Source organism: Acanthaster planci, linkage group LG07 (genome assembly GCF_054643075.1).
Source record: "Acanthaster planci isolate LZ-2023a linkage group LG07, COTS_SCS, whole genome shotgun sequence".
NCBI lineage: Eukaryota > Metazoa > Echinodermata > Asteroidea > Valvatida > Acanthasteridae > Acanthaster > Acanthaster planci.
In genome coordinates, this window is record NC_141783.1 from 10326950 (window position 1) to 10344842 (window position 17893).

Sequence of the window (17893 nt, forward strand, 5' to 3'; positions counted from 1 at the left end):
CGTCTATTTCCGAATAGTGGTAGTCGATACTAAGTGATACCGACTCGACTACCCGTACCCACAATTCCTTTGTGTGTTCCCGCGGTAAAGTCATGAAAGTGTGCCTGTGGTCCGTCGTACGATTTTTGGGTCAAATGCACGGAATTTAAATAGACAGGTGCGAGTGGATGAATAAAATGGCTCCACACAGACACCCCCATACCAGATCTGTCCAGCGGAACCCAAAATTCGAGCAACTCCAGGCCGATCATGAACTATTTCTTCAGGCCTTCGAGAGTAAGTACTTAACGTACAGACCTTGTCTTGGCCCACACGAATCGTGTGGTAATGTACATGTACATGTACTGTAGGGCCTTCGTGTAATAATATACTGTATAGTAGGCCTACATGTACATGCTGTACTGCGCGTGAACAGGCGCTGAGTGGGTGGCCTCTCAGCTTTTTTTCTGAAATGATATTTCGAAAGGTCATCTTTTGAAAAAAAAAAACATTTGATTAAATGTCATCCAGGGAAAACTGGTTCACCTTAATACCGTCGATGGGCCAGGCTATAGCTAGCCTACATGTGTTTTACTCACAAGCATGACAAGTTAGATCACCACTGATATTCAATAGGCCTAAATCAGAATCATGACTAGACCCTATTTGTCAGCCCAATAATATCATGAATGTTACGTCAGAGAAACTGCAGTATCGAGTGTTTCAGGGCTTCAGTTCACACCACGGAAACACTCTTATGTGCTCATGTTGTCGTGGTTGTCATACATCTGCAAAGTAGTGTCAACTAGCTAGCTCAAGATCATGCATGTCATGTAGACTTGCTGGATTTAAGATCAACTTTTTAAAGATAAAATGAGAAAGAAGGAAGCTATTAACTTCTGAATCATATAGCACTGGTCATGGTGGTAGAAAAAGACACATCTTAGTAAGAGTTCCGTATACAGGCAACACTTATTTTCCCTTAAAATGTTATAACAGTCATCAGAAAGTTATAACGTACTTAAAAACACTTAGGTCTTTTCAGACAAGTCTCATAGGTTTATGCACAGGGGTATGTTGTCCGTACATGAAACTCTTTCCCATATGTTCAACTTAGGTCCTGCATGTACATCCTTATTAAAATGTTAGAGAAATTTATTAACTTTGTCATTTTTCTTTTTACTGTCTTTCAGAACCAACTCAAATTTATCGATTTCTCCGAACAAGAAATCAAATTGCAGTAAGTATTATATGAGGCTCTACGTTATGGTACATTTTCCCTCTCTTTTGAAAAAGGATTCCTTAAAGTCAGAAAAAACACCAAAAAAAACGAATTCTGCTTAGTTGTTGAACTTGTTTGATTTTATATATATTTATGGCTACTTAAGTTTTTGTTGTTGTTTCCCGACATTTTGTTCAGAGTCCTGAATGCCACATAATATTCTGAAGTGTCTTGGCTGTTTTGTATTGAGAGTGAACAAAGTAATTTTCACATTTCAAAATAAATGATATTATTGGAAGGGGCTAAGCCTTTCTATATATATGCCTTCCCTTTTCATGAATTTTAAAAGAAATTCGAAACCAAAACAAAACATTAGGAGACACAAACAGGTCGAATTCATTGTGGCTTGTCACATTGCTTTTATTCCCGCTAATAAATATTGCCCTTTGAATAAACTTCATTTTTGCATAAATTTGCAGCCAATCTTCCTTCATCGGACATTAAGTTACATGCCCCAGAGATGCCTAAGGACCAGCAGAAGGTAAACTAATATACAAATAATGAATATTTATGAGTGCGATGGTAAGAATAGTTGCATGAGGTGACAGATACGGTGGTCTATTTCCTCGGCTTTGCCTCATGGAATAGATCGTTTCATCTGTCTCCGGATGCAGTTATTCTGATCATTGCACGAATGGGAAACATTCATTGTTTGTTTTATATAACAAATCCTTGTCATCTGATTTTCTGAGTGCAACTGGATTAATTAACTGATTCAAACTGGAAGTTTTCCAGTTGTGAATCTGTTTATTTTCCGATATTATTAATGATTATATCTGACTTGTTTAATTGTCTTGCAGCATTTTATCTGTTTCCTTATGTTGGCAGCATCAGTTTTACAAGCAAAAACAAGTTCTTATAACTATTCAGTAGAATTGTGAACGGCGGAGCTTGATCGCTCGTCATTTTGCTTTGAAGAAACTTGTGCCACTAGAAGCTGCAGTGCAATCGATCTGAGGGTGTTCATTATTCATTCCTAATGCCCATTGATCTTTTTGCACTCTGTGTGCACGTTGTGCATGTGCTGTGTGTTGGTACAAATAATTCAATGTCATGTAATCAATTATCCACCAATCAGATGACAGGGATTTATGTAGGTGTTGTATAAAACATTCTGTGCAGAAGTACACGTGCTGTAACAATGCCACTGAATCGACCATCGAGTGCTCAACAAACCACAAATTCCACTACCAAAAACTCATGATAGAAACACTCATTGGATCCCTGTTTTTATAGATCACTGGACATGAACTCAGTCCTAACAGTTATCCACATGAAATAGCTGACACCTGAAGGAAAATGCAAAGCACTGCTCCTTCTTTTTACTGCTGAAAAACTTTTATGAACTCAAAACTGAGCCGATGCTTCAAATATAAATAATAGTGTGAAGTGAGAAAGAATCTTGGCAGTTACATGCAAAAGAACAGAATCTTATCATATTTAATATTACTTTCAAGTGCACATGGTTACTTTTGAAAGTGCCTCAGGAAAATTATGTCATTGTTTGATCTACTGTTCAATTTTTTGCAGATCATCCATAGAAATTAGAGTTTAGTGTATACTGGTATTTTCACGGAAAATTGAATTTAAATGCTTTGCAAAAAGATGAAAGAATAAAACAGATGATGTGTGGTTTGTGTGCATTTACCTTCTCCTAAATGATGTTTCCTCAACTTGACATTGCTTGTATTTTCTGGGTTTTCTCCCTCTCCCCCAGGAAATCATTCAAATCGGATAATTTACTTGAGAAGGAAGAAGCCAAGCTGAAACGAGCTGCATCCGCAGAGAGGTAAGAGAAGACAGCTCAGAGACTTCCAAAGTTTTATAGACTTGACAAGTGTGAGAGTAACTCGGGCATAGTATTACATCTAGCAGTTCTCAGTCTTCCAAAAGGCTTAACTTGGTCCGATCCTGAATCCCAAGGTTTTTGAGGGACCTATCTTGGCCCTCAAACTTATTTTTCCACCGCTCGTGTTCTTGATTTATGTATTCATAATTTGTTACAGTAATCTATTCAAGTAATCAAAAGCCACTTTGTAAAAACAGTGCTCAACAGGGCTGAGATTTGTCAAGAGTTTTCATTCCTGATCTTTTCATCAGCATTGTCCTGATTTTAAGGATTTTTCAAACAATCTGTTTTAAAATCTGGAAAATCCTGTGTTTAACCCTCCTCAATGCGCCAAAATCTTTCAGGGGGTTTTGGAAGATTGAGGGTGAATGGCAAAAGTGCATAGCTGATTGCAAAGGATGCCATGCATGAAGGTCCCTGGTGAGACATCGTGTTGTTTTTGCTTAGTCATGCATACATTCAGCATAATATTTCTTTTGAATCAACCGCACTGCTCAAGAATGCCATTTGCACTGCCTCAACATAATGACAGGAGTTGCCGGAGGATTTTGAAGGATTGAGGCAATAGGCACACCTCCAAGTAACATTTCAAGAAATTTTGGAGGATTGAGGGAGAATGTCATTTTTTCACCTCCCATATTTGAGGATTCTGGAGGATTGAGGAGGGTCCCTAGCAAAAAGGGCCTAAGGGGTTAGTGTTAAGGTGTTTTTATATATATAAGTTGATATTGAGCACAAAGTGGGTATTTTAAGGGGTGCTGATACATGTAGGCAAACAGAAGTTTATCTATACCATAGACTATATACTACTATGGGGCCCTCAAACCTCTGCTGGTTATTTCGTGGATTTGGCATTTTCCTGCAATCTCACCACTGATCTGGACACGTCAAGCATGCTCAAAGCAAAAAAAAACCAAGTTGAGTGCTGGACAAGACCTACTTGTCTGCTACTTGTGTGTGTACATTTTTGCATTTACTTTTCATTTAAACATAATTTCCAAAGTTCCACAAAGCTTGAAGATGCTACCCATTGAATAAGCTGTTTCCCCCAAAACAGCCTCATGATTCATCTCGAAAGACCTGTTAGGCCACCCATGTTTACGTTACCTACCTTGTGTGGACTTTCCATTGCTTTTGTGCAGTTAAAAAAGCACAGGCAGAATTTTCCTATTTCTCCTTCTACAGTGGTTGTTTTGAACTGGATGTTTGATGCTGATTTCTTGAACTGTTCCTCTTCATTTTACTGCAGATCCCCCTAACCCAAAACTGCCTCTTCAGAGGTTTTTCTTATAAGGGAAAACACTGTGTGGACCTGTGTAAGTCCACACAGTGTCTGCTTACCCCACATGATGTAGACTTCTTTTGTGCAGAAGTCCACTCTGTGTATGTAACATTTAGACACTGAATCTAGCAATTGAATTGTAAAAGTGAACTCCTCAAGAGTGAAGAAGAGAAATCCCTTTCAGTTGGCAACTGCAACACAGACTCAGATTAAAATTGTACTTTGTAAAATTCCAAAACGGATTTATTTACTTTGAAAATTCACAGGATTACAAAGTTGTTCATGTGGTCAATCACTGGCTTTTGATTTTTCAGAACACAAGGAGAGTATATGAATATATTTTTCAATGAATTCCACCAAACAAGAGGTAGGTGTCGCCAAAGAATCCTCTGATTGCGTCAACAATTTTGAAATTTCAAAATGATCTAAAAGTTTTATCTGTTCCCCTGAGATTCAGCTTCACAAGGTTTTACTGTATTGTGCATTTGCAATCTAAGTCGGTGGTACATTGTGCTGCTTTCTTAAATCGACAGAAGAGAAAAAAGATTGGAAGTTATTTATACCACCTCAGAAGTTTTTTCTGGAATGCCACATCATACAAACTGAAAAGTTCCATCTTTAGTGCTGCAGATAATCATTTTTATTCCATAATATTATGGTTAATTTTTAGAACAGCAATGCATTAAAGAAAGCCAGGTTACCATAACAAGCATAGATTCCTGTGACCTTTGGTTCCTCGTTTAAGGAGCCAATAAAACACATGCTTAGCCTTTCTCGCAGTAACTCAGCTTCGTAATTCCACTTGTTGTCAAGTCCATCACAAGTCCCTGCGAGCCCATCACTAAACTTCCAACCTTCAGCCAGGTTGCAGATTATTCAAATGAACTGGGACAAAGGCATCCCTTTGTCTCTGTTTTGGCCATTCACATGTGGCTGGTCTTGTGAAAAGACTTGTGACTGGATCTATGAAAGGACGTGTGATGGGCTTGAATTCAGCACTGATTCCAGACTTAACTTTTTTCACCCGTTCTTGAATTGATCTCAGAGTTGACTAGTGAGAGCTTTGTATCTGTGGAGGCTGTCCTACTCAAAGTTTGCCACAAAAGAAGAAAGGTAAGTCACCAATTCGTACTTCTGTCCTCGTTTGAATACAGTCATGAACTAGCTTCATTCTGTTGTTTTGTCTGTTATAAGTTCAGGTTCTAAATGACAGCTTTCATTGAACTCAAACTGTCTAGACATTTTGACTGGGAGCATACCGACCTTCCCAAATCCTACTCTGTGGGAAAAGCTAATAACGCATGGTGTGGATTCCAATCTTCAAGGGACACTGAGTGCTGTGTAAAGAGCTAGTGGCTGGGCCATATCTTTGTTAGTCCCTGCAAAGATTCTCCAAATGTTTTGCTTGAGATCTCTCATTTCTCACAAAATATCTCTTTCATTTCTGCATTGAATACTTTTTTCAAAAGCTCAGTTGAGCTCACCATTAGCTGATTCTGTTCTTTTGTGAATTTTTTTTAAAGGATGTATCATCACCAGTCAAGCAAGTCTCTCTTGGCAGGCAAAAGGTTCCCGTCAACGGCATTTCCACGGCGACGGCCCATGACCAAACCCCGTGCCTGTCGGTCCCCAGCAGTACTTTCAGCCCTTCCAATGGCCAGACGGTCAAGTCCTTCATATTGCTGCTGAGGGTGCAAGGTGAAAGGTCGCTTGGCCGGGACTACTCCAGCAGTGATAATCTATGCAACGGAGATGTGAGCGAGGATCAGGGTAGGTAGGCCTTTTTGTAGAGCTCTACTGTTTCAAAATAATGAAATGTCCAAAATAATGTCCAAAATAAAGAAATAAAGAAAATACCGAACTGGCTCATTTATGTAGTCCAAAAATTGGGGACTCTCAATAGATGGGTCCCAGTGAGGGTGGATGTCGGATGTTCGCTGGTATCGACTGCCAAAATTGGTCTCGTGGTCTGTTAATAGGGGTAACAATGGATTTCACTTCACCTTGAGCAGAAGTAATGCTTGTTTTGTGTGATTTTCAAAAACATGTTATTATTATTATTGAAGGAATGAAATGTTGAAAATGTGATGGAATGGTTTTAATAAGTATGTTTAACCATTTCCTGCTGGGTGCTTTTAAAAATGCAGTGCCTACATTTTTCAATATTTTTTTTCAATATCTTCAGTGTTCAAAATCTTCAAAAATTCTTATCTTTTTTTCCTGAATGCCTAAACCTCATTGAGTGACTGTCTGGTGGCTATTCTAATCTGACAGACAACATTTATTGATGCCAGAGTATTTCAGCCAGGCCTGCCGCCTTGTAAAAAGAGCGCAAATTGTGTGGTGTTACATAAGTTTCTTTTGTTCCCGAAACTGGCACAGTACGCTGCTGGCATCTTTTCAATAGGGGCCAAATTAACATGCAGTGTGATTGTATCGCTCATCACTGGAGTGCAGGAGCACTTTTGTCTCTGGGGTAATCTGCTCGCGCTGAATGCCACAAACAGTGGTATAATCTTTCAAAACAATGACGGATTTCCTCCGCTATTGACAACTGAAAGATATTGGCAATACCCAGCAGCTCTGTCTTTTGTTCCGAGTATGGTCTTTTGTTACAAAGCCCTCAGCTCTTTTGTCCGATTTCGGGCATCGCGGCTGTGCGTACATACCCAAGGTACCCGAAACCGGGCTCCCCGGCAGGATGTGGTTAAAACCATCCAGGAGCCAGGGGTGATAATGGACTGAGCCCCAGCCAGCTGTAAGCATACTGGTTTGAAACCAAACCACACTTTTCTTCCCATTCATACCTTTTTCTGGCAAAAAATTAAAAACTGAGCAAATAATTCATATTTTTCCAAGTGTTTGTTAATCACCCTTTAATATCCCGTGTTTTGTGGAACACCCCTCTTGCTACATTTGTCGTGTGTGCCATACAAAATCTCCGACAGAGAAATTGGCACGTGCTTTGCCATACGTTGCAGGAGGCATCTGAGCCAATGTAGTATGAAATTCTTAAGCTGTGAATCTCAGGCTCATTGGGGATATTGCACATGCCTATGTGACAATGATGATTATCATGTATGAGGGTTACAGTCCATAAAGAAAGTCAAAAATTTTCATTTGAAATTGGGAATGTGTTCAGTAACCGACAGCGCTTCTACCATCTGTTAAAAACCACCCACATGATGGGCTCTTGACCAGTAGGTCAGGGTCAGCTGCACTGAGAATTCAAATGCAAACTATTCTCACCCAGCCTAACAAAATCAGTCAGAAGACGCCCAAACCACCGTTGAGTTGAAGGCCTTGAAAAGAGTCTTGCATGACGCAAATCATCTGAAACCCATGCTTTTTTCACTCACCTAGTGTCCATTTTCATCAGGATGACAGGCTGAGTGTTGTATCAAAAGAAAGAGCTCCGTTTGCTCATTCAGATCCACATTAAAATAAAGTTACTGGAAAATGAGCCGTAAGACTCATTGTGTTGGACCCGGTCACATTAACTGTTAGTCCATTGTCACCATTTCATTTTCCAGACGAGCAGCCAACAAAACGGCGACGGCTGATTCGCCGAGACCACGCACCTGGCCACACGGACACGTTCACCTACACCTCTGAGCTGGTGGTGTTGGACAGGGAGAACTGCCTACTGACCAATGGAGACTATGAGGTCGCCATGCAAGAGGTCAGGCCCAAGGTCACCACCAACGGCAGGCATGCATCGTGGGAAACGCTAATGGATGGAAAGGTACAACGAAATGCAACTTTTGGCCAAAAAATTCTCACAGAGAGAATGTTTTATTTTTCTGGCAGTATTTCTGCATTGTGTTACATTTGGTTTGTATCATAAACAACGTGTGAACACGTATTTGCAAAATACTAATAAATGGGGAAATCACGTATGATCATTCTTTCAGTTGATGCCATTGGACATTTGCAGCAATCGTTGAAAGGTTGCTATTCCTATTTTGCTTTTGTAAACAAGAAAGATTTGCCCATCAAGTTCCTGATCCGAAGAAAAAATTAGCCACAGTTAGGAGCAGTTGCAGTGACTCATTTATCAGTTTTAGTTAGGCCAAACAAAAAATTAGTTGTGTCTCCTATTACACTGAAAAATAATTAGAGTGGTTGGTTGGGTAAAATATTTTTTTTTTACTCTAAATTTTTATAGCCGAAAAATGTAGGGTTGGATGATGATCCATATTTTTAGGGGGAGGGGGGGCGTAAATTTGTAACGGGTACTAAGTCAGTGTTAGATTAATACATGTACTGTACATGTGCACATCAATATTACATATCAGCACTGTGATTGAGTAGTAAAGCAGCTAGTTGTTGAAATACAAAACACAAGAGCCGTCCATCTCATTAAAAAAAAATTAAAATATTACAATGTACAGGATGATGTACACAAAATTAGGCTCGGGGCAAGGCACCATAAGTTTTTATGTTTCATTGATTTGTCGAATAAAAAGATATAGGTTCCACGTAATATTCTAGGTTGGGTCGGGTAACCGGAAATACAGCTATCTTTTGTTTGGCCGTATGTGTTTTAGCTCCTAAAGTTGATGACAAAATGATGAAGTGTCATAATAATTGGATGTTCTTGTCTCTTTTGTTTGCTGTTACAGCCTGTAGTCCCCTTTGAGTCTTTCCAAGACCAGCCCACCTTGAAGTTCCACCTCAAGTGGAGTGAGACCGCGCTGCGCTCTTCCATGCACCTTCAGCCGTCGTCCAGTCACCACAAGGCCACCTCGCTTTCAAGTTTGGGGACCTTGGCCAGTAGCTCCAACGGCCTTCCCTCCCAGCTAGCAGGCAGCAGTAACGGCATCCCACTGCGAGAAGGTGTGCATGGGGTGGTATATTAGCTCTTGCCTCTCTCCACCTAAGAACCTACATGGGCACCTGTGAGGGCAGAGAGGTTCATCCTTGGTGGATTAACATGGTATCGCCTGATATGGTTGCAACGCTGGTTGTACACACCCCGATCGGTTGAAATGGTTGTGAGGATTTCTCTGGTCCCATTGAGCAGGGTTAATACTGGGAACAGTGCATCGAAAGTCCATCAGGAACAGAAGTGCATTACATAAATCTATACATAGTTTTTATTATTCTTGGGTTTTATGCTGGGGTCCAGTCACTGTGTTTCTCATAGTTAGGAGTTGAGGTCACCAGCTCGTTTTTTGTTTGTGTGCGTGTTTTTGTTTTTTAATTGTGAGTTCAATTGGTAAATTTTCTCCTGGACTTTGACATTTGTGAATGTAAGATAGAACAAGTTCCCCAAAATAAATCAAGTGAACTGGTGACTTCTGTGCCTTTCTACCTCTGAAGAGAATAAACGGCTGATAATTTCTGAGATTTTTAAAGCTAAATTGGTACATTTGTATGCCCTCTCAAGAATATGCTATGTTGAAGTCATGGTTATTAATGCTTCTTATAGAAGAATAGTATTCATAATGCTTAAACTAACCATGGAAGAAGTGTATTGACCTACGTATCCATCTTTGTCTCACCTTGCCAGATGCCAGTAGTGAATCAGGCTCTGGGGACGACTCCGCTAAAACCACCAATCATCGGTCCCCAGTTCGCATCAATGCTTCCAAGAGGGATCCCACTTCTGCCACCGCTGCAGACAGTGACGCCAACCACCCGCAGCACGTCTTCTACCAGTTCCTGTACAACAACAACACACGGCAGCAGACAGAGGCCAGGGACAACATGCTGTGCCCCTGGTGCTCCATCAACTGCCGGGAGCTGTACAGCCTGCTCAAGCATCTCACCACCTGTCACAGCCGATTCAATTTCACCTATGTGGTGAGTTCTGGGAGCTTTTTTGTTTTAATTTAAAATGATACACGGAATCCCTGTAAATCTGCTGGGTAAAACAACATCAAAACAAATATCCAAGGCTAGTGTTCAGTTGATTCAACCACTTGGTAATGGTGTTATTCCATGTCATTCTTAACCCAAGGCATGTGTTACTATTTTCTACTGAAAATACCGTTTCTTTTTTTATAAGGACAAGATACGACAACCACTGTCTTTTACAAAGTTGGACTTTACAAAGACTGACCCTTGGTGGTCATTTATTCAAGATTTGTGCAACATTCTTACCACATCGTCCCTCCAATGCTGCGCTGCAGACCAGCATTTGCTACAGTGCCTTGCCGTAGCCCATGGCCGATTGATGGGTACACACACTCTCAACCTCCACAGACTATTTCCAGCCTCAAAGTGTGTACCAACTCAATGGGAAGCACTAAAGCCTGATGAGTTAGTGTAGATATCACGCGGCACTCTACAGTGCTCCCCAGAAAGGGTTTGAACCTCCTCTGAGTTTCAACAAAGGAAATCCCTGTGTGCTTCTACTTCACCGGGCATGTAGACCAGATTCTTTCCAGTTTGAAACCATTAAAGGGAGGGTTTGAAAATTACCAAGAGATGATCATGTCAACACAACTGACATTAGTGTTGCTCCCCAACTTTATCCACTGCCCCAAATGAGTTCCTCCGCTTGGTTTCCTACAGCCTTGTCCAAATGGAGCCAGAATAGACGTGACAATAAATGAACACTACGACGGGTCATATGCAGGAAACCCACAGAACCTTACATCTCACACAGGCTATGCATTCCATCGGAACGGTCCGTGCAGACGAAGCCCGGTCACCCAGATCCTGGTTGTCAAGTAAGTTTTAACACAAGACTTGACAGCCATTTTATCGTACTGTTTTATCGGAATAGCTTGTTAGCCTTGTCCTTAGTTATATTGTTTTCCATTACACTCTCTCATAACGTTCAGCAAACAACTTCAAAATGGAATGTGTGTTAACCTTATTCTGTCACTTTATTGGAAGAAACTTGTTGGAATTTAAAATTTTATACTTGTATTTTATTTACATTGGTCCAGTGGACATTTTGGGCTTTTGCTAGGAAAGAATACGGGCATTTCACAATAATGCACCTCCAAGAGTTTGCAATGTGTAAACCTGTACATTTCCTGACTTCTTCATAATTTCCGGTGCAGATACACTAAGCGACCCCTCGGAACTCTTGCTGAATTCCAGGAAGGAGAGAACAAAGACTACCTCATCACCAGACCACAAATCTCAGGGCATAATAGGTCAGTAAGATGTCTTTTGCTTACGGTTTCAGACAGAACTTGATATGAAAAAATTAGGCTGATGTCATGCTGGAGGTTCTGTAGCCTGGTATTCTAGGCAGGTTGTGACGGTCATGGAAAATCCTGGAAAAAAGTTGACCTGAAAAGCCATTGGAAATCGGGACAAAATAAGATGTCCTGGGATTCTGTTGTAAGAGGAAAAAAGTCATGGAGAAGTCATGAAAATCAAGATCCTGCAAGGGTTATTTTGAAAGACTGCTTTTGATGCAATAACAGAAAATTTGTAATTTACAGGTTATGTTGGTCAGTTTATACTTCTGCCTCCCAGTTCATAATACCAAACAATTTTTTCTGGAAAATGGAATTAAACGTTATTGAAATTGTCATATTTTAGTCCTAGAAAATCCTGGAAATTTGATTTTGAGATGTCTGAGGGAACTTGGTTCGGTGTGTTGATCTTTGTTAATTAGAGTGAGTGAGTATATGTCATGAAGCACAGAAAACACTTGCTAAGCAGATACAGGGCACTTGCCAAAATGCCATGCATTGTATGCTTCTCATGACTGGTTTTGAGCTGGTCTTGTTAAAGCTGTATCCCTGAGCAAGACACTTTATCACAATTTACCACTTGCCACCAAGGAATAATGTGGGTTCCTGTGATTCAAGGAGAACGACATGATCTTTTATGTTTTGTGGACTCCATGAGAGGGCACTAATTGCAGAAGAAGACACTTTGATGTAGGTGCTCATAATTACATAAAAGTTTTCATTTTCATTTTTTTTACTTTTCAAATATGATATTGTCATAGATCAGTATAAAAAGGTTATTTCTTTTGTCTGTTTTGTTGTTTAGCATTTATGCCTCTCTAGTCAAATCTCAGAATTCTTGCATTTTCCTTTCTCGTATTCCATTAAACAGAATGTACTATCACACCCATTCGCTGCAACCAATCAGACCTCAAGAGATGGACTTGGACAGCGAGGATGAGATTGACCCTCTCTGGCTTCAGCAGAGGACAAGCATGGTCAGCCAATCCGTCAATCTCACATCTTTATTGTTCTGTAGACTAATTCAAGGACTTGCCATTACCGAACACTTAAAACTCGAGGCGCATGCGCATGCATGTAGCGAGTCATACTTTCTTTGGTTTAAGAGGCATGTAATGTGCACGTGCGACCTGCCACCAAGAGTCGCACCATTGCAGTCATGGCTTCTAATTTTTGTCGCCAAATAAGTGTATAGCCCAGTACGGGTTCTCTGGACTCCCTGTGGGTTGTGGACTCCTGTAGATAAAGACTGCAAAATTATTCTTGGAGGTGAATCCGATGACCAGGGTAGCACTATCACTGATCATTGCCAGTATCCCCCGTCTTGTTGTTTGTTATTTGTTTGTTTGGTTCATTTCCATTCGTACTTTTAAACTTATCCGTGTGAACTGTTTTGTGAAAGCCAACATTACCAATGCAGTGTCGTAGGTGGTGTTTAAAGATAGTAATCCCCCCCCTCCCGATGTGTCAGCAATGCTGTACAGTATTTAACTCGCCAAAAACAGTTGCATTTTAAACCTGCACTTGCATTGTGGAGCAGTGTTAGTAACACTTTGCAGGTCATCTTTGTCTTTGAAACAGGGTTCCCAGCCAACCTGGAAATCAGGGAAAACCTGGAAAATGACTTCCCCTTTTCCAGTCTGAATAAAAGCCAGGGAATTTGAGAAGAGCCCCTCAAATCAGGGAAAAATCAGGGAATTTTGTTTGTCCAGTGGACAGACTTTCTTGTCTCATGTCCATACCGAACAGCCAATTCCCTAGATGATTGCATGGCTGTGGTGGCTTTGTAGTATGGCTTAGTGTAATTGTAATAAGTGTCTCTTTCTCTCTGTACCAATGTAGCTGTGGTGCATCTATAACCTTATAACCTTTAACTTGAACTCCTATTGTGTACACTATCATACTACAAAGCCAAAAGGGAGTAGCACCCCTTGCCTCCAGAGCTAGTGTTTCTCCTGTTACACCAGACTAACCCCATGATGTCTCAAGCAAGAAATAGGTCAAATTCAAAATGATGATCCTTGAATTTTTAACTTCCATCAGGGAAAAAAATTGGGGAATTTTGCTGGGAACCCTGTCCAAATGAGCCCGTGTGGTATTTCAGAAAGTGAGATCTTTCAGGCACAAAGCACACGTGCAAGTTTGCACTGATGGGGCTGACCTGCCACGTGCATCCAAATGACCTTGGACGCACTTCATTTGGGGCATGCTCTGTTGAAATACCAAATTGGCTCATTGGACAGTTCATAAGTTGTTTAATCTGTGGTGGGATGTGACAAAATCTATATTGAATGTTTTAATTCAGATTCCAGTTATTTCTACAGTCATGCAAACCCTCTGTGCCTTTTTTTGAATGGTAACTTTGTTGGCAGATGATTGATGAATTTACTGATGTCAATGAGGGTGAGAAAGAACTGATGAAACTCTGGAATCTTCATTGTATGGAACACAAGTAAGTAATCCAAGTGTTCAGCTTGTGAATGCTGCATTTCGATCCTTTACTTCAGTTGAGGTTTTGCAATTTGTCATCTTCAGACTGAACGTTTTAATCCTGGTATTCACATTTCAAAGGAGAGTTTTTTGCACATGTGTTTGGTTTTGGGCTAAGTGAAAAGGTTGGGTCTCTAGGTTTTACTTGTAATTTCTTGTGGATGTCCACAGAATTTGCTGTGGACAACATTTGGGGAACCTCTGAACAGTTGCACATCCAAGTTTCAAATCCAAGGTAATGTTACTGGAAATGAGACTCGAATCCCAGTATTGACTCAGTGCAGCAAATGGTTTTACTGCAGAGTTTCTTATTTTGAAGGAATCGAGTTGCTGCCCTAAAAATGCCCAAGGAGCAGGGTTAGAACCATGGGTAGATCGAGGTGGGGGGGACAAACAAAAAGATGTTTAGATTTTGAAAAAAAAAAGGAAAGGAAATTTTGGCTTTTATTTTGTTGCCTTCCCTTCAAGTAAAATGCCCCCAAATTGAGCCTCACCCATCAGAAAGACCCTAAAAGGTTACATGTAGAAATTCATAAACCTTTGCCCCCCCCACATCGAAATGGTTTTGGATCTACCCTTTGTTAAAACTATTTTGCATTTTTTTTGGCTTAAAAGTTACTGGCATGTTTTTTTTCCTCACAGTTTCATAGCAGACAGCCACATCCCGCTCGCTTGTCAGCTTTTCATTGAGAAGCGAGGCCGGGAACTCCTCCGCCGCAACCTGTACCGTAACTTCCTTCTTCACGTGGTCAATATGTACGACTTCAGTCTCATCTCGCAGTCTGTCATCGTGCGCACCATGTTGCAGCTGGACCGCCTCAAGGAGACCATCGCCAAGGAACGGAGGGAGATGGAGGCGGTCATCAAGGAGGAGCCCAAGGATCCGGTGGCCGTAGCTTTGAAGGAGGAGAAAGATGGAGCTGAGAGCTTTACAGATGCCATGGAGGATGTGATCAAGAGTTGAAGAGGCAAGGCAGGATGTGACGGAGACGGTTGCTGAGGAAGAACCAGTGGTTGCCAAGCAACCAAGGAGGCTGCTGAGACAGTTGGAGAACTTTTAGGAGGCCAAAGTTGGAGCTTGGCCACATTGAAAAATGAAGCCAGGAGACTTTTTTATTTCCATAATACCAAAGGTGCCAAGTAAAACGTCATAGATTGCTATGGCAACAAACAAGATATGTTACTTGAGTGCTGGGAGATGCTTGTGGAGGATGTAGATGGAAGCTACTGACTTACCAGTGCATTGGACGATGTTCTGAGAAGACTTGAAATCCTGTTTGTTCAGACAATGGCATCACTGTAGAAAGGGGAAACGTTGGCCTGTCCACCATCATTTACTTGAAAACCTGGCATGCTTAAGAAAAGCCTGTCCATTTTTATGTAGTTTTCTATCGCAACCATAAGACACCTCAGTACAATGCATCTGTTAAACGTTCAGTGCAGAAAAAGAGTTGTGTCAAGAATACAGATGGCGATGCACCACTTCCATGCATGAATTTGCCTTCAGCAGTGCAAATTTTCCCATGCTGGTAGAATTGGGTTTTTACACACCCAGTTGAAAGTGGGTGAGGAGACTGCTGCTATTTCCCAAATTTTGGCTTTGTTTTTGGCCGTGTCTGCCTGTGATGCCAAACTCATTTTCGGACAATACTGGCGATTCACAAGAGTATGTCTCCAAGAAATTGCAACATGTTGATCAATCACAAGGTGCGAAATCTGTGGACCGTTTCCAAACGTGCCCTATGTCAACAGACTTCGCGCACTGTGATTGGTCAACGGGTTGCAAACTCTTAGAGGGCACACTATTGTGAAACGCCCGTATTACTGTTAGAAGTGATGGTAATGCATCAACTCCAAACTTTGATAGGAGATTTGAAATTGTTTGTGCTCCGGAAAACGGAAACGTTGCACCGAAGTGTCACGGTCTTGGGCAACTTAAGTTGTGAAAGTGATGTCTGGAAGTCATCAATGGAAGTCACCGTTCAGCAGTGTTAGCCGCTTCCCATAGACATGCATATGACATGGCGAAGACGACCCAGCCACCACTCATTTGCACTGCTCAGTTTGAGAGAAATCTGCAGTCGGAGAACTGTGGGAGGTCAGAGGTTTAATTCTGCTTTCCTGACATGTTGAATGGGTTAATATTTTTCCAGTTACAGTGATTGGTTGTGAATGTCACAAAGGAGACCCTTTATAACTCCGGTGGGTCATTATCAAGGCAGGTGTATGAGACATAACATGGTGGGTGGGGGTGTTTGAGGGACCCCCCCCCCCATCCCCTTGTAGCTGCAGTTTGGAACTTCCCTACTGATGAGGCCAAGAAAATGCTGAAATGAAGCTCGTGTTGTGTGAGAAATAATTGGTGTTTCTACAAAACCAACTGATAGTACACATATTCCTACAGCAACTCAGGTTCTGCCAGATATTTTTAATGTCTAAAAGTGCCTTACATTTTATCCATCTTCGCTCTCTAAAAAATTGACTTTTTCTTTGGTTTCTTAGATTGTAATTCTGTCTTTGAGTTTGACTGTCTGATGGCATCTTAGTGCTACACAGGTATACCTGTGAGCCAACAGTTGTTCTTGTATTGTTGATTTCGAAGAAATATTCTGCAGCCAAATCGTAAAAAAGCCACTGAGCTCACAAAGTGCATCTGTAGTCACTTGCTAATACTTTGCATTTGCGAAGAGGATCGAGGTGAGAAGAATATTTTCATTTCAAAAGAATTGTTTGCCTCGAGAAGAAAGTTTCTTTGCAGGAAAAACTTAGGCTTCCTTTCCTTTTTCAAAAGAGAAGGCTAAGCTTTGCATTTGTTTTTTTTTTATTCGTCATAAAATTAAAAATAAGTAGCAATTTTTGCTGATAATGTTCCTAAAAAAATTTCAAATGTAAAGTCAACCCATTATTTGAAGCAAATTGGAGGCCTCTTGCTTGTATTATTTTGTACATTATATTTTTGTCGCTGTATATGTACTTCGGTAATTCTTTTTTTACTGCACATTATGGTACGAGTATGGTCTGAACATTCAAATTCGAACGAATTACATGAAAAACCAATGTCTGAGATTTGTTTTGTATTTTTCGTATTTTTCGTGTGTTAATTAGTAGAGGTGAAGAATGGAGCAAAAAAGTTGAATAAAATATCACGTTTTTGCAATAAACTGGCCTCTGTAGGAGTTTCTGTCTCTACGTAATACGGAAGCATATTGCTGCCAACGCGAAAAAAAAATTCGTTTTGTTTAAACGACGTATTATCTCGCTTAAACGACAGTGCTATCTCGTTTAAATGATACTGCGTTTAAACGAGCTACAATAAGAAATAACGAGATAGCTATATCGCGTTTAAACGAGATGATAAATCGTTTAAATGGGAGAAGTCATTTAAACGAGATAAAATAATGTTTCCGCGTTGGCAGCAATGCGCTTCCGTAACTAACTGTCCTGCGAGTTTTCTCAGAAGCACTATTATTTGATTAATTGGGATACAGCTGACTCTTTTAAACAGAAGTTAAATAATGACTTTTTGTATCAGTGAAATATCTGCCTGTATAAAGATTGGAGAGTAGGACTATGAGTCCCGAGCTGGACCAAGAGAGGGTGCAAGTTTCCGAGCAACGCAGGCTCCTTTGGTCGGAAACGACTATGAAAATGCACACGTTACGCGCGCGTCGCTACCACCAAACTGAATCCTCCCGACCAGCATGGCTCTTTTCAACCGATGAGGGGGTGCTTCTGCTCAAGGCAGATAGAAACGTGCGAATGATCTCTGGAGTAAACCGCCGCTATTCATTAGCATGCTAATGAAAGGTGAACTGCTGAACTCTCAGTACCGGCACACGTAATCTTTT

The 17893-nt window shown here is 40.8% G+C and overlaps 1 protein-coding gene across 2 annotated transcripts; it reads left to right on the forward strand.

Annotated features, from left to right (window-relative positions):
- Positions 1-49: 49 nt before the first annotated feature.
- On the forward strand, positions 50-15521 carry suz12 (SUZ12 polycomb repressive complex 2 subunit). Of its 2 annotated transcripts, XM_087139544.1 has the most exons (16): positions 50-276; positions 1173-1219; positions 1681-1742; positions 2979-3050; positions 4707-4759; positions 5438-5505; positions 5916-6162; positions 7926-8137; positions 9018-9231; positions 9908-10200; positions 10915-11072; positions 11412-11507; positions 12427-12532; positions 13928-14007; positions 14217-14280; positions 14688-14825. In XM_087139544.1, exons 1-15 carry the CDS (start codon positions 168-170, stop codon positions 14248-14250), a joined length of 1851 nt encoding a protein of 616 aa, XP_086995670.1. In that variant the 5' UTR covers positions 50-167; the 3' UTR covers positions 14251-14280; positions 14688-14825. The 2 variants fall into 2 exon arrangements, with proteins under 2 accessions (XP_086995670.1, XP_022080334.2); XM_022224642.2 differs by lacking the exon at positions 14217-14280 and having other exon boundaries at positions 51-276; positions 14688-15521.
- Positions 15522-17893: the final 2372 nt, after the last annotated feature.

Bases quoted from the DNA above. Each gene is read 5' to 3' on its own strand.
- suz12 (XM_022224642.2), top strand. From the start codon at position 168: ATGAATAAAATGGCTCCACACAGACACCCCCATACCAGATCTGTCCAG. The intron at 8,138-9,017 runs GTACAACGAAAT...TTGCTGTTACAG, and splicing joins AAACGCTAATGGATGGAAAG to CCTGTAGTCCCCTTTGAGTC. The intron at 14,008-14,687 runs GTAAGTAATCCA...TTTTCCTCACAG, and splicing joins CTTCATTGTATGGAACACAA to TTTCATAGCAGACAGCCACA.